This window comes from Oryctolagus cuniculus, chromosome 1 (genome assembly GCF_051225735.1).
Source record: "Oryctolagus cuniculus isolate XC-2025 breed Fujian yellow rabbit chromosome 1, ASM5122573v1, whole genome shotgun sequence".
Lineage (NCBI taxonomy): Eukaryota > Metazoa > Chordata > Mammalia > Lagomorpha > Leporidae > Oryctolagus > Oryctolagus cuniculus.
The window spans coordinates 54,271,738-54,285,963 of NC_142867.1; the positions used below are offsets into that span (position 1 = coordinate 54,271,738).

The following is a 14,226-nucleotide window of genomic DNA, read 5'->3' on the forward strand; positions in this document are numbered from 1 at the left end:
GGCAATCCAAGCGACGCAAAGGACGCGCCATCACGCATGCCCGACGTTTCCCTCTGAGAACATCACCAACTCCATGAACGCAGACTTGCAGCATGACTTCAGCCAGACGTAGCTGAACAGCTACAGTTTACACGGAACAAAAACCAGCCAGAAAAATACCTCAGAAAAATGGTTTCTCCCTGTGGACCTCGAGAGACTCTTAAGACACTACGGAATTTAAATTATTCCAACTGCAGTGTCAACACTGGCTGATATTATTTTCTAACTCCACCTTTCTTAAAAGGAAAAATGGGTAACAACCTGCTATTGAACTATTGACAGGCTTCTCCTAAATCAGATTTAGGATCTCTGCATCGTACAGGAACTTCCCAGTAAACACAGCTTATCACGGAAATGATGTGATGTTTCAACACACGTTATAAAGTGTCCCACTTAAAGACGACACATCTGTTCTCAACCCAGGTTCTTCATCCACAAAAGTTTAATGACTAAAATAACACAACAAAATGAACAAATGTTTTATTGGCGTGTTCATGTGGTAAACAGCATCTGGCATGAAAAAGTTTTACCAAAACCTTTTTATTGATTTTTATAAATTAGATGGCATTTCAAAACTTATGTAGAATTGTGTTCATTGAATACTTTTACTTAGCAAAGCAAAAAACTTTCTGATTCTAATGAGTTTGCAATGAAATCATGTTGACTGCATCAGTTTGTACCACAGCTTGATCTTACTAGCAACTTCATTCAATGTGATGTTAAGACGTTTCCCCAAAGTTAAACTACATGTAACTACAAATTGGCTTTAAAAATTAAAATGGGACTTACAAGCATTTTAGAAGTTTGACTAGAAGTAAATCTTCAAAAATAAATGTACAAAGAAAACCAGAAGGCGTTGAACAGAAAAGCCTTATTAACAAGGGCAAATACAAAGCTACGGGACCCAGCACTGAGGAACCTCACTGAGGGTGACATTTACATAGACTGCTTTACTTCTCAATGTACACAAATGTACATAATGGATGATACGTGAAAAGAATAACCATGGGAAACAGGTGAGCGGCAACTAGGATAACCCAATGGGATCATTTTATTTACATGCCGAAATGAACGTGTGAAACATATTCTCTACATCCATAACGTAAGTACAATCAGGTATAATTACAATACCACAGCAACTGTAGCTGCCACCTGCTGAGAGCGGTCTAAGGGAAATGAACTGATGTTCCAGAATAATGTTCTTAATACTCTGCAAACAATGGAACAAAATAAAAGCACAACTTCACAATTCTTTTCTGGGTTACGGCTGGTTCTAAGAATTTCTTTCTTCAACTCTTATTTTTGCTGCTGTCCAAGAGTCAACACATGTTGCATTAACTTCTGAATTATCAATGAGGTAATGTGTGTATCAGTGAAATAAACAGAAAATCCATTCATTCATGGCCTTTGCACAGCTTTTATTATGAAGCTATGAGCATCCTGCTGGAGGCTAGTTTTACTAGCGGCTATGTGCACATCTGTCCGCAATAGAAGAAGTTTGCTCATTCCCCTTCCCCCTTTTCTAGTAGCAGGTCTTGCTTTTTGTTTTTGTTATTTTTTATTTTTGCACATCCCTTTTCACTTTACAGTACATTTGACTATAGTGCACAACATGATTCCAAGTCAAAACAGTGGCCCATCGGGCACTGAGCTTCTGATTGGTGAAGGGCAGTCCAATCAGTGCTGGTGTCATGGGTTACCCCAACCATGTCCGGCCATAATGGCACTACACAGTAGTAGTGAACCATCTAATTAAAACCAAAAATCCCCCAGGGAAAATGCTACACTAGCAGAGTCAGTCTTGAGTCAGATCTTTATTTGGTGCTCCATCCAGATATATTTTTAGTGCTTTCTCTTTACGAGGGGAGTATGTTACACGATGTCCAGTCTTCTGAAGTCGACTACTTTCTTTTTTCATCAGTTCGTTTCTTTGTTCATCTGTCAACTCCATTACTTCTTCCGTTTTATCCCTATATTTAAAATATTACATTTGAGATCAGTGTGGCTAAGTGCCTCTATTATTTTCTGCTTGAATGCTATGATGTTCCCCAGCAAGATAATGAAATCTGCCTGTCACTGGTGAAGTTATGTAATCTCATATATTAGGGCATCTGAGATTCCTAATGTGTTTATCAAATTAATGTATTGCTAACTTTTAGAAATGGCACAGAATTTCCATGTTATTATTAGTAGTAATAAATAGCTGTCATTATTGAACATCTTTTGTGTAACAGGCACCATGCCAGATATTTTAAATGCCATAGCTCTAATTCTCATAAAATCTTCAAGGCCGATTATCATTGCCATTTTACAGATGAGAAGCTAGGGAAAAAACAAAGCCAGCCTTGAACCCACATCTGCCAGGTTCTAATAACTAGTCTTTCTCCTCTGTATCTATATTGTCTAATATGGTAGCCATTAGACATGTGTGGCTACTACTGAGCACTTGCAATATGCCTGGCCCACATTAATATGTGCTAGAAGTATAAAATATATGGCATATTTTTAAGACTTAGTACCAGAAAAACAATATAAACTATCTCGTAAATGACTTTCTATATTGATGACATGTAATGACGATATTTTGGATGCAATGGATTAAAAATACTTTACTAAAATTAATTTCACCTGTTTCTTTTTACTGTTTTCAATGTGGCTACTAGAAAACTTCAAATTATAATGTGTGGTTCTCATTGTATTTCTACTGGTTAGGGTTGCTCTATAACAAAACAGTAGTAAAGATATTTAGGGCAAGGTATTTATGTACACCAAAAATGTTTTATCAAAGCAACAAAACATTGTGAATGTTACCTATAAAATATGACTGCACCATCATCACAGATATAAAGAGGCCAGACATTCAGGGTAGAAACTTTAGGATTCCAGTCCAAATCCTGATGAATGTCAAGGACAGATATATCACAGGGAAAAGTTCCTCTACCCTAAGGAGAGAAGAATGAATGAATAAATCCTTCCATGAGCCACAGTCACTGTGCATTAACACATTGGTGCAAACATTGTTAGCACTTTACCTTCGCAAATTCAATATCTTCCAAAGGAATCCCACTTATTTCACTAAGCTGAAAAAAAAATCATATGAATTCATTTTAAAAATAAATTTGCTTAGAAAAGTTTATTTTCCTTTTATTCCACAAACAGAAATAGCTTGACTTTTTTTTTTTTAAAGATTTTTATTTATTTATTTGAAAGTCAGAGTTACACAGGGAGAAGGAGAGGCAGACAAAGAGAGAGGTCTTCCATATGCTGGATCACTCCCCAATTGGCTGCAACAGGTGGAGCTGTGCCGATCTGAAGCCAGGAGCTTCTTCCAGGTCTCCCATGCAGACGCAGAGGCCCAAGGACTTGGGCCATCTTGTACTGCTTTCCCAGGCCATAGCAGAGAGCTGGATTGGAAGTGGAGTAGCCAGGTCTCGAACCTGGCGCCATATGGGATACTGGAACTGCAGGCAGAAGCTTTACCCACTACACCACAGCGCCAGGGCCCCAGCTTGACTCTTTTCTAAAAACACTCCACCCGCAGCCCCCCCCAAAAAACCCTCAAAACAAACAGCCTATGTCTGTAATAAAAAACTAGAAGGAAAAGCAGAAAGTAGAATTCTCTCTCTGGGCCACTCTGCAAATACTACGTCCCAGAAATTTAGTTGGTATATTCTTCTCAGACTTTATCGTATACCCATGCATACTATATTCACATATCTATGATACATAAAATTGTATTAATAAAATAATCCCTATATGATTTTATACAGCATATACAGAAGAACAGGAGAATGTAGAGTAGCTTCATTCTCTTCAAGGCTGAGCAGTATGTCATTTTCAATTTTTCCCGGTTACCATGCTATACCATTTACCTCCATGAACATCCTTGTATATTTCTACAAATAGATCAAATTTTTGCACATAGAACTGCACATTTGAAAGGTTGACAAAAATGTCAAACTCTATCATGGAAAAAATTCTACCAATTTAAAATTTAACCCTTGCCAAAGACGAATAATATTGCCTGTTTCCCTCAGGTCTTGATGACTCTTGGTATTTTCTGACTTTTTAAATCTTCACCAATTTAAGAGGTGAAAAGTATCATTGTTTTAATTTGTTTTCTTCTATGAACTGCTTATTCATCTGCCTATATTAATGCTAAACTAAGGTAGTGGCACCTTATATATTATGGACATCATATTTCAAATAATTTTCTCCCAAATGTTCATGGATTGTTTGCTAAATACTTCTTTGGGGGGGCTGTGTAGAAGAGTTACACTTTCATGGGGCAGATTTTTTCAATTTCTGGTTTTTGGTATTATACTTACAAATATCTTTCTCTAGGATCATGAAAATATTTTTAATATCCACTACTTTAATGTAGACTTATCATTTTATTTTATATGCATTTAAAACACCTGACACACAGAAATACATCCTTTTCATGATTTAATCCCTGATTGAACAACTCATCCTTTCCCCAGAGATCTTTAGAGTTCCTGCCTTAAAACATAAAATACAAAATGCAAAATAAATTTTCATCTGGATTTTTTTACTCAGTTTTAAGTAATCTGGTTTTATAGACATATAACAACTTACTATACTAATTTCTTACTACTTAGGACAAAGTTGATTGCTTTCACTTGCAACAGAAGGCACACTTCTGGGTGGTCAAGAGCCAATTTTGGGGTCAGCACTGTGGCATAGCAGGTAAAGCAGCCACCTGCAATGCTGGCATCCCACGTGGGTGCTGATTCGAGTCCCGGCTGCTCCACTTCCGATCCAGCTCTCTGCTGTGGCTTGGGAAGGCAGCGGAAGATGGCCCAGCTCCTTGGGCCCTTGCACTTGCATGGGAGACCCAGAAGAAGCTCCTGGCTCCTGGCTTCAGATCTGTGCAGCTCCAGCCATTGTGGCCATTTGGGGAGTGAACCAGTGGATGGAAGACTTCTTTCTCCCTGTGCCTCTGCCTCTCTGTAACTCTGCCTTTCAAATAAATAAATAAATCTTAAAAAAAATAAAAGAAGAGCCGATTTCTCAAAGCCTCAAGAGCCGTAAGAAATAAAAAGAGCGCAGCAAAATGTGTGACAGAGATCAAGAAAGCATGACTACTGCCATCAGTGTTAGGTCCTCATTTTCAAGGCTGACCTCATGCAACAGAGTGAAAAATGGGTATCGTCTCATTGTGTTTATAATGAACTTGCCTTCTCCCGCAGTTCATCAACACTACTGCTTTCCAATACAACCTCCTGAAAGGGATCCAGCTTCATCTCTGAGGGCCTCCACCGGCGTGACAGAACTGCAAGCTGTGACATGGACTTCATCTTCTCCACTCCTAAGAATATGCAAGATGATGTCAACTTTCTGTTTTTTGTAACAGTGCAAAATCTGACTTTTCCCACAGTGCTGAGTAAACAAAAATATTTACTCCAAGTGGGCACAAATCAAATGAATTATACAAGGAGTGTTGAGAATGAAGTATTTACTCGCTTCCCTTAGCCTCAGAAGATAATTCTTTTGCAAGTGCTCCCTCTTCCACTCCCCACTGCTCCTATTAGACACTGCTTTACTGACCACTCTTCTCTGGATCTCCAATCTTTGCTTCTCCTTTGGCAGCTATCCCAGTCAAAAGAACAATCAAATCATCGGTACTTCATCTTTTTTCACTCAAGCCTTCCTTTTCCTTTCCTCCCAAATTTAATGATTCTTCAAAATCTAGTTCAATTGATGTACATAAAAGCAACTTCTGATTTGTCTGTTGGTATCTATCTTTGAGAATAACAGATTTGTAGTTCTGTTTTTCCCCACATTGTGTGTACAGAGGGCAATCACTGGCTTTTACTCATTTTGTAGCATGAGGGACTGACAGGGTCCAGCATATTACAGGTCAATAAATGTTTCTTGGATTTAACCACCAACTTATTTCTCATTCACTTATTCTGATGCTAAAATACACAATGGAATGGTTCTGATGCAGGTACCCATCATCTAGTACCATTTTCCAGTTAATCGTTCTCCGCTAATACCTACTCAACGCTTCCTGCAAGGGTGATGTCCATGTCCTTTGTCATTTCTTCTCTGCTCCTCAGACAGTGATCACTGTCTAAGGCCCTGACACACAGAGGAGGAGAGCGATGCGGAGCACTCGCCTCCACACCACAGGAGCCGTGTCCTGGTGGTTCACTGCCTCCACTGTTAGCTTGTCAATTAGTCAGAATTGCAACTATCTACATTTAAATCAAATTAGCCCTGAAATAGCCTGAAATAGTGAGGTGGTACTATTACTGTAACCTCAAAAGGCTAACATCCAGAACTGGTGTTAATTTCCATAGGAAAAAAGGGGAAACTAAAATCTTCTTAAGCAAAAGCAAAGTCGTAAGAGAATCCAGAACTAATTGTTTACCTTGATGTCATCTCCCCACAGCCAACTATTCCTCTACTACCTCCTTCAAAAAACCAATCTTTGAATATCCCAATGTTTATAACTAAAGCCTGGAGGCGTTGACAAACACAAGTGTTCTCCCAGCTCTGTGTCAGGGCAAGCGTGTTATGAGTGCACCCCGCTCCTGACAACACATGTTGAAGTCCTGATCCCAGGAACTTCAGGATGCAGCCTCACTTGGGAACGGGATCTTTACACAGGTAATCAAGTTAAAAATGGCATCATTTGGGTGGGTTCCAATCCAACGCGACTAATGTTTTAAAAAAGGGGGAATTTCAGACACAGACAAGCCCACAGGGAAAACAGTGAAAATGAAAGCAAAGACTGGGTTGATGCATCTACAAGCCAAGGAACGCCAGACAACCCACCAGAAGCTAGGAGCGAGCAGGGTGCGGACTCTCCCTTACAGACCCTGGAAGAAACTAACCCTTCCTACCAACCCTTGATCGAAGACGTCCAGACTCCAGATATGTGACAATCAAGGTCTGATTAAGCCACTACTTACGATCCTTTGTAATGGCAGTTTATGAAACTAATGTATAGTCACTGTTCTCAAGTGTTTGATAAATTATCAGTATCACATTCTCGATGTAAAGTAAGTTATAAGGAATGTAATTTCCCCTTAAGAGGGAGTTAAGAGTCTCAAAATTAGAGAAAATAAGAGATACTTAAAAGGCAAATGGTACCCAAAGAAAAACAGGAGAAAGCTAAAAACACTGGATGCTTTTTTAACAATAACTTAAGTATTACAGTGGAAGACAATAAAACTCCTGGGAATGGGATGTAGGAGGAATCACATCAATCCACAAAACAATGTCTTTATGTTTCATGAAACACAAAAACACCAAACTGTATATTAGGCTTCTGGTAACTCACTACTTAAATAAAACCATGGATTCTGTTAGTTCTAGAGTATTGCCAATTGATATTTCCCCACAATAATGTTGATAATACCATCAAGAACTTCAAGGAAAACCTCCCAGTTGCTGGAAATATTAATATCTTCTTCATAAATATGATAATCCAAAAACACGGTGCCAGGATTCTTCCATGTTTTTTTCCGTAGACGAAACCTATAAACATGATGACATTTTAAAGTACTATAATCTGAAATTCTCACTTTAAAAACCAACATTAATCTGACACCAAGGAAAAATGAACTATGTTCAAATACAAAGTCAAATGGTTACTCATTAAAAATGTGTCAAGAAATGCTCCCAGTACTTCAAATTTAGTATCCTCTAGAGGAAATGGAAACAAAATTATAATATCCAGTCAAGCCTATTAACTTAATTTTCAGTACCAGCATTGTGACGAGTACCCAAGTTTGTAATTCTTCCAGTTTGAGAAAACCACGCCAGTCCCTATTGACTGAACATACAATCGTTTCTCCCAATCACAGATGACACTGTAATTTGACTTTACCTGTCAATACTGAGCTCTAAACCACACTGCTCCCTGAGTTGAGGAACTAACTCCTCTTTTGATTGCCGCACAGTCATTCCTTTAGCAAACACAGCATCTAGCAGAAACTTGCACGGCTAGGAATATAAACATAAACAATTAGACTATGACACAATAAGGATTATCAAGACATTTTACTTGACACAGACTCCGAAACTCGGGCCCTGCATTATTCTTTTGGATATTCGACACAGGTGCTATACAGCACAGGAACTAAAATATTTTACTGATTAATCTCTAAGAGCTTGTTTAGATCCTTAATCTACCATTTGCAAGTTATGTGCTCTTGACCAAGATACTTCTCTGTTCCTTAGTTTTTTCATCTATAGAATATTTATATTGCAGAGTTAACCAATGAGCATTAAATGAGTTAGTATTACAAGCACTTAGAGCACACAATAAACAATATATAGATATGTTAAAAATACTAAAATGATTCGGGACCTAAGAAGTATCTGTAGATTCTTCGGGTTAACCTATAGCGTTAGGACTCATCCCAGAAAGCAAACACAAATTCCTTTTAAAATCAGAAACATTCTGCTTCACTCCAGCACTGCAGCAATACTTTAAAGCAAGAGGATGACAATGGCCTGTGGACCAAATTCACTGCTGTGTTTTTGTAAATAAAGTTTTATTGGGACACAGTCATTTCCAATTGGCGATGGCAGAACATAGTAGCCGCAAGAGACAATAATCTGTAAAACTACAATAGTAAAAAGAAACATGTAATAGTTTCTGTATCATGCTTTCAGTAATGCGAAAAAGTGGCTTTACATTGCTGTATTACTTACCTCTTGTTCATTGACTAAAAGCTGGTATACTTTAACTCTGTATTCTCCTTTTTTAAGTGCTCTCCCCAGTCTAATTGTAATCTATAAATTAAAAACATGATTTTAGAAATAGCATCTTAGGAGACTAAACAACCTATTTTCACCCCACAGTTTAGTTTTGTTTTCCAAAATTCTCTAGATTATGGGCTGTTTGAGAACAGGTATATTTACCTCTCAGTTCCCAGCACCTAGAATAGTAACTAACACACAGTTAACATCTCAGAAATGTTTGTTAGATGAAGAAAACCACCACCAAAATACCCCCCAAAAATCACTAAATATCAAAGACAAATGACCCTTTTAGGGTATCTACTTCACCTTACTTGGAAGTAGTACAAGATGTTCTCAAATCTATCATTTAAAATAGATTCTAATTATTCAAGGATTATTTTAATCAACCTTATTGTCATCTGAAAATGATGAAAGTGTCTCATTCAGTCGGACGCTCTCAAACTCTTGATTGCTGGCATATACTCGAAAGACCTTGAAGTGAGAGGACAAAACTCCAACAAAAGGCTCTAAGTGTTGTTTGAAAGCTGCCAGAGTAATTCTTTTATCAACATGCACCATCAACCCTGAGCACAAAAAAACCAAAACAAAACAGGAACAAAAATGTAAAAGAAAACCTCTTTTGAGTATAAATAAAACAGGTCATATGCTTCTTATTATAAGATAATCAGGAAAAAGTACCCCCTTTAGCTAATGTATACACTGAATGGTCAAAATACATGGGCACTGAGTATATGAGAGGTAGAATCTGATACCTTTAAACATTCTGAGACACGTCGGTGCTTACTTACTTAGGTCACAGCTCTACCTGTGACAGTGGAGGCTCTGGCTGGGATCCAACCCTGCCTCCTGTGTTTACTTATTGGTAGGACACAGAGAAAGACACCAGCCTCCATACCTCTGTTTCTCTATTAGAAAATTGGAGATAATAACAGTATTTATCTCGCACTGTGAATTCAATGAAGCAAAAACATTTATCATGCTTTCAGCATGGTGCCAGATATATAGTAATTGCCTCTGGATTTGAGTTCTGGGATTTTGACTAGAAACATGTTTAAAGGCTAGTATAGTAAGATGCTTTATCACATGGTTGGACTGTTAAGAGAAAATATCTAAATGGATCAGAAACAACCAGGTCTAAACTTAAGCGCTCTTTGCACTGTAATTGGACTATCTGAGATAGGCTATACTCTTTTCCCCAGTACTTAGTATTTCAATTTATTTTGGTCCCTCATTTTATATGCCACTCATGACGATACTTCTGGAATGCTTCTACTTATCCTGGTCCATCTCCTAGCAAAAAGCAGAAACTTAATTGTTTCTCTCTGTTGTCACCAGGCAGTGTGGAATACAAGAGCAGCCATGCTGCCTCAGGCCTATGGTCCACCTGCAGCCCGAAGGCTCCCTCTGTGGTAGATCAGGTTTCTCTATGATCTCTTTCACAGCTGAAGGATGAAACCCCTCAAACACCTCTCCTAGGCTCACACTCCCAGGTCATCTCAATTCTTGAGTGATAAATTTTTCAACTAATGTTCACTGCTTTCCTAGTTATAAAGACTCATTATAGAAAATGTGACAAGTACAAATTAGAAGAAAAGATAAAGAAAGTAATGTACTTTGTTTACTACATACATTCAAGGCAGCAATTCTGGGGTGGGCATCTGGTATGGTGGTTAGGGCACCACTCAGGATGCACACATCCCATATAAGAGTGCACAGGTTCGAGTCTTGGCTCTGTTCCTGATTCTAGCTTCCTGCTAATGTGTGCTCTTAGGGGGCAGTGGTACTGACTCAAGTACTTGAGTTTCTGCCACCCACATGGAGACCTGAATTGAGTTCCAATTTCTGGTTTTGGCCTGGACCAGCCCCGGTTGTTGTGGGCATTTGAGCGAATTAGTGGATGCAGATATATCCCTGTTTCTCTGCCTTTCAAATAAATAAAATAAATTTAAATGTCAATTTTTTAAAACAAATATTTATTTCATTTACTTCAAAGGCCAAAACACACAGAGAGATGTCCCACATTCTGGTTTCCTTGAAATGCCCACAATAACTAGGGCTGTTCCAAGCTGAAGGCAGGAGCCAAGAACTCAGTCTGGATCTCTGATATGGATAGTGGGACCACAAATACTTGCATCACTTCCTGCTGTCTCTCAGAGTATGTAACGGCAGGAAGTCGGAATGGAGAGCAGAGCTGGGACTGAAATCCCGGCACACTGATACCGATGCAGGCATCCCAAGTGGCAGGCAGTTTAACCACTGTGCTAAAAGCATACCCCAAGATGTCAATTTTTAGGCTTTAAGAGGTACCCTTAAATGTTAATAATCAGTGTTTGGCAAAGAAGCCTCTATTTATGTTGTACAGCAAGGTACTTCTTGAGAAAAGGGTTTAATGGAGAAATTTCCTGACTAGAAACCAGAAGCCCATGACGGGGTATCAGTGTTGTCATTTCATGTGGTAACCGGCCGTAGGTAGGTCTGCCAGTCTTCCCAAGCCTCACTTTCCCCACCTGATCACAATAGCAGTCTCAGGGATTGTTATGACAAGAGCAGGAAATTCAAAAACATTACTAAAATAGAAGCCATTCCTGCCATTTTGGTTCCTCTCTTAATCTCTAGCAGTGGCATGTCACAGGGAGACACAAATACTGGTGGGCACGGTGCGGGATGGTGATTAGGATCCAGGGATTCCGGGGGTTGATGGCCTGTCCTGAATGAACCTCCTGACTTTTCTTCATATATTAGATTTGTGACTGACTTTGCCTTCTTAACTTCTCTGTACTTCAACTACCTCTACTGTAACACACATTCAATAGTATTTATACCTCATAGTGCATTTCTGAGTCAATGCATGTTAAATGCTTAGAACAGCCTTGGCAAAGAATGTTGCCAGAATTTACTGGAGTTTTAGAGACCACCGTCATGCCATTTCTTACATCTACCCCTTGAAACTAAACAGTCATTCCTTACAGCACACTTCAAAATATTGTTAGGGTTTTTTTTTTTTTTTTTTAATATTTAACAAGTGATAACCAAAACTGTACAAAGCAATTTCAATGCCAGCACTTTATCTTTTATTACCTTGGCCTTCCTAGTCATTCACAAGTTCCTACATTCTACAACTAGGTCAGCCTGGCACAGTATTTTCAAAGAACAATCTGTAATTACTCCCTGAAACTCTTTCTGGATCACTTAACTATAGTCTGTGATCTCAGGGAGCTGCCGATGCTGGGCAGATCAGTCACTTTTCTGACTTCAGTTCCGTGTGCTATATGCCACCATATTTCATGACTGTGAAGAAGCCCCCTCTTATCACTCCAGTACCTGGAGATCCTGAAGGAACTGTGATGTACCACTGCAGCAGAGACTCCTGCAAAAACTGGTGCTGGCTGTCCTCCCTACGCCCCTACCTCTAAATCAGTTTCCCAAAGAGTTTTCACTTTTTCGTTTCAAACAAACCTTCTGTATCACTTCTGAAAGCTTAAATGTATTGTAGCAAATGATTTCTCTTCACCACCTACTTACTATTCCCACAACCACTAGGAAATTAGCCTGGTCGAAGTTTCTGGTGGCCAGCAATGTTCCTTTTCAAGATCTTCTTCACTCTTCTAAGACAGAAATGAGACCCTTCAAATTGGGAGTCTAAATGTTCTCACTAAATTCTGCCTAAAGTTGGCAGTATCACCCAGTTACAATTTTACCAGTGCATTCTACCACAGACCAGTTAAAGATGTTCCCACCCTTTACTTAAAGAGGACTTAGGTGGAATTCTCCCAATGAGCCTGATGCGTTGAAGTGCGCTAAGAAAGCAGAGTAGCACCTGACTCCTCTCTCTACTATGATGGAGTGAAGAGTAGGAACAAGGCTGGCAGCTACAGGGTGGCTGCTGGGTCAGAATATCAGGGTTCCATACTAGCACTGCAACCTACCAGCCTGTGTGACCTCAGGCCAATTACTCCACCTGTCTGAGCAGGTTACTTCATAAGTGAAAACTGTCTAATACTACCAATTTCACACAGCTGCTAAGAGAACTAAATGATACAATGGAAGCTATAAGCCTTATGAGGTAAAAGTTCCACAGGACCAGAGCATCACTGTAACATACGTTTTCTATCTCTGCTTTGGCACACCAACCAACATTTGCACTTGTGTTTCTGTAATATACATGTGTGGGTGTCAAATGATTGCAGTCTTACACAGCCCTAACTTTGCAAAATACAACTCAACTCTGTGCTTTCATGACATTTCATAACACCTACCACTTCCTTTTTAAAGACAGAATGCTGAGGCTGCAGGCACACAGCGAGATGGCATTTGTAGTGGGTAGCTGCGCACTTTCCCTATCAGATGAAGGCTGAAACTGCACCTTGGTCATCTCAACATCCAATAGCTGCATGGGGCCATATCCAGAATGGACACAGGAAATATCAGCTGCTGGATGGATGGATGAGGAGTGGGGCTCTCTTCCACACACACAGAAAGCAAGAGCACTGTATCTCAAGTCTGAGCTCTAGTAATGGTCCCACTACTTACTAGCTGTCTCTGTACTTCTGGGCAAATTATTCATCCTCTATATTTGTCAAATGAGGATATCCATGTTTGCTTTAATAACTTCAGAGAAAGTTTAAATAAGAGTTTGGAGAAATGAAATAAAAATGTGAGGAATAATATTGATATTTCCTTTGTTAAATACTAATGCAAAGTATTTAGTTTTCAGCTATTCCCCTTTTATACTTGAAAAATGATTCTGTATCTTAAAGTGGGTTTAGGCCGGCGCCACGGCTCACTAGGCTAATCCTCCGCTTAGCGGTGCCAGCACACTGGGTTCTAGTCCTGGTTGGGGCGCCGGATTCTGTCCCGGTTGCCCCTCTTCCAGGCCAGCTCTCTGCTGTGGCCAGGGAGTGCAGTGGAGGATGGCCCAGGTGCTTGGGCCCTGCACCCCATGGGAGACCAGGAAAAGCTCCTGGCTCCTGCCATCGGATCAGCGCGGTGCGCCGGCCGCAGTGCGCCTCCCGCGGCGGCCATTGGAGGGTGAACCAACGGCAAAGGAAGACCTTTCTCTCTGTCTCTCTCTCTCACTGTCCACTCTGCCTGTCAAAAAAATTAAAAAAAAAAAAAAAAAAATAAAGTGGGTTTAATTCTGTGGCTCATATTAGTCCGAGGTCTATAAAAGTTCTTTTGAGTCTTATGCTATGTTGACTTGCTATTGTTCTTCCCAAATGCCCAAACTGACAGATCTCTTCCATTTTTTCTCCTTTTGAGATTTATGTAATTTGGAGTTTCTACTTTGTGCTTTGCCTGGAGTTACTTCCAAGTAACAAATTAAAAAAAAAAAAAAAAAAAAAAAAGCAGAGCAACAAAATGCCTTTTGTCTTACTTTCTCAGTAAATTAATGATCAATGTTTTAGGGAGTATAGAGAAGGGAGTGGTTTGCACTGAGTTGGT

General features: G+C 39.5%; 1 protein-coding gene across 13 annotated transcripts in view; it reads right to left on the reverse strand.

Moving 5' to 3' along the window:
• Positions 1 to 463: 463 nt before the first annotated feature.
• Positions 464 to 14,226, reverse strand: part of USP47 (ubiquitin specific peptidase 47) — a 115,424-nt gene continuing 101,661 nt past the window's right edge. For all 13 annotated transcript variants that reach the window (XM_070073260.2, XM_008266247.5, XM_051824800.3 and 10 more), the window contains 8 exons: positions 9,172 to 9,347; positions 8,734 to 8,814; positions 7,904 to 8,019; positions 7,433 to 7,551; positions 5,241 to 5,371; positions 3,072 to 3,119; positions 2,851 to 2,981; positions 464 to 2,009 (listed from right to left, as the gene is read on the reverse strand). In XM_070073260.2, coding sequence (XP_069929361.1) covers positions 1,835 to 2,009; positions 2,851 to 2,981; positions 3,072 to 3,119; positions 5,241 to 5,371; positions 7,433 to 7,551; positions 7,904 to 8,019; positions 8,734 to 8,814; positions 9,172 to 9,347 — 977 coding nt within the window. In that variant the 3' untranslated portion in view covers positions 464 to 1,834. The remainder of the gene's footprint in view (positions 2,010 to 2,850; positions 2,982 to 3,071; positions 3,120 to 5,240; positions 5,372 to 7,432; positions 7,552 to 7,903; positions 8,020 to 8,733; positions 8,815 to 9,171; positions 9,348 to 14,226) is intronic.